The sequence below is a fragment of the Trichechus manatus genome, unplaced genomic scaffold, assembly GCF_000243295.1.
Source record: "Trichechus manatus latirostris isolate Lorelei unplaced genomic scaffold, TriManLat1.0 scaffold00071, whole genome shotgun sequence".
Classification (NCBI taxonomy): Eukaryota; Metazoa; Chordata; class Mammalia; order Sirenia; family Trichechidae; genus Trichechus; species Trichechus manatus.
The window spans coordinates 2,914,463-2,916,716 of NW_004444007.1; the positions used below are offsets into that span (position 1 = coordinate 2,914,463).

A 2,254-nucleotide genomic window follows, 5' to 3' on the forward strand; every position below is an offset into this window, starting at 1 on the left:
AGTTTGAGGAAGACGTGGTAGGTTGTTGAGAAACTTCTATAGGAAACAGTAGAGTCATTCTGAGAGGTAAATTCAGCAAACAGTGAATCAAGTGTATGTAATCCTTCAAGTCTATCCTGGAAGGCAGTTCTCCAATTATTTGGTGAATATGTTTTATTTATTAAGTTACTTTGATTCTCCATAGTTTAGTGGAAATAAATTGGAGGTTAGGACATGATGGGGCTGAAGGTAGCCATAAAGAATTGACAAAAATTTACACCCTGAGGAAAAGGGACCTAAACTAAGGAAAATCCATGGTATTACCTACAGGTGCCTACAGTCTTTTAAAGCATGGAGCTTAATGCTATTTCAATCAAAACTGTTTATCTTATTATTGCCCTATCTTTTTTCCAAAAAGCTAAATTTTTGGTAAATTTCTGGATTTGGTTTGCTGCCACTTCATTTAAAATAAGTAAAGTGTTATTCTATGCCCTTAAGTCTTGATCGTTTTTCGCCTTGTCTATCCAATAAAGTTCATAATTTGACTAGTTTTTTTTTTTTTTTGCTGTTGTTTTTTCTAGGCAGTCAAATTTGAGGATGTGTGGAGATAAGATAGAAAGTAGACAAAGAATTAAAATCTGCTTCAATGTTCTCTTACATAGGTACTTATAATGTTTCATTTTTAATTTAAAAACAGTATTTTCCATTGATGAGAATATTTTAGGGAGTAGAATAAGATTTCTGAATTAATTTAATATGTGAATGTAATATAGGACTTTTGAACCCAACAGCCAGGGAAATAATTTTTGAACAACTTTTTAGTGTTCATTATCAGGGACTGTGAAATCTATAGGGGAGATTGTGACAGGCATTTTTAAAAATGATATATGAGATATTAGAGTGGAAAATATCAGAATGCATCAGTCAATGTAAGGTACATGTCATTTTGAGCAACTTTTCTTTTGGTTGTAGATTTATATGTAAGAACCCATGGTGTGGATCACCATCAAAGCAGTTTGAATGCCACTGACTTGGTGTGATGGTGAGGCACAATTGTTTGGCACCTTCTGTAGCTCTCTCTTATTCTGTGTTTCAAGACTTCTTCTGCAGTCTGTAAATCTTCCCATAGTGGGTCCATCAATTTCCCTAACTTCTATTCAGAGCCCTCCCGAAACCTGGCTAATGCAGACAGTCTCCTGTCATGGGTAGGAACAAATAAGTAGTTCATCTTGTTTTTAAAGATGCTACAGTTGCTGTTTCAATCACCAAAAGTTACAATTAATTTAGGAAAAAGGAAACTAGATTGCTTTGCAGCAGATTGTGTAGCTTTATCCTGAAAGGAGTCCATGCCACTTTCTAGAAAAGCATGTCAAAGCATACATCCTACTTAGAATAAGTAGTAACATCTTAATCTGAAAGAGGACAGCATAGGGTCCCCAGTGACATGTGAGAGTATTAACTCAGACTGTTACCTCCTAATATGTCTGTGAAATGTGAAGCACATATCTGGATATTTAGTACATATTTAGTAGTCACAGTAGCTATAAGATTTGTCTCAGACTTATTATATCTTTATTTTCACAAAAAATAACTCATTTGCTATATGAGTAGAGAACTAAATGCCAATTGAGTTTTCTCTTTTTATATCATGAAATAATTTAAGCATGCAAAAAAAGAGAGACTAATATAACAAACACCCTTGTAACAACCACTTAGCATTGTCAAGTCTTAACATTTTGTCCATTTGCTTCAGATTATTTTTTTTTTTAAGAAATAAAACATTACAGATCTAGTTGAATTTTTCTGTTCCCTCTGGGATTCCATACACTTGAAAAATAACCATTACTTTAATGACATTCCTTGATGATGATTCTCATACAGTTTTTTACCCTTTTACTACAAAAATTTGATTCCATAATCCATATATACTGTTGTGCAATTTTGTAAATTTTATGTAAAGTGTTTCATACCTTTTGTTCCTTCAATATACCATTTTTGCCTCAAATTAATTCTTTTATATTAATACATGTTTGTATGTAGAGCTAGGTCATTCATATTAAATATATTGTTCTACTACACCACAATACATGTATGTTCTCTTATTAATAGATGTTAAGGTTGTTTCCAAATTTTTTATTGTTGCAAATAATGCTAAAATGATCATTCTTGCATATGACCTCCTATGTGTGAGAATATTTGGGGCATAAAATTAGCAACAGAATTTCTTGATTAAACTAGTATTCTACAGTGCTAGATATTTACAGATGTCTGTTGA

General features: G+C 32.4%; 1 protein-coding gene and 1 pseudogene across 5 annotated transcripts in view; both read left to right on the forward strand.

The window, feature by feature from the left end:
- Positions 1-10: 10 nt before the first annotated feature.
- The window catches only part of LOC101351339 (B cell scaffold protein with ankyrin repeats 1), a 242,724-nt gene continuing 240,480 nt past the window's right edge, over positions 11-2,254 (forward strand). For all 5 annotated transcript variants that reach the window (XM_023734728.1, XM_023734731.1, XM_023734725.1 and 2 more), the window contains exon 1: positions 11-1,021. In XM_023734728.1, the coding sequence (XP_023590496.1) occupies positions 1,000-1,021 (22 nt within the window). In that variant the 5' untranslated portion in view covers positions 11-999. The remainder of the gene's footprint in view (positions 1,022-2,254) is intronic.
- Positions 1,181-2,254, forward strand: part of LOC111821213 (calnexin pseudogene) — a 7,777-nt pseudogene continuing 6,703 nt past the window's right edge.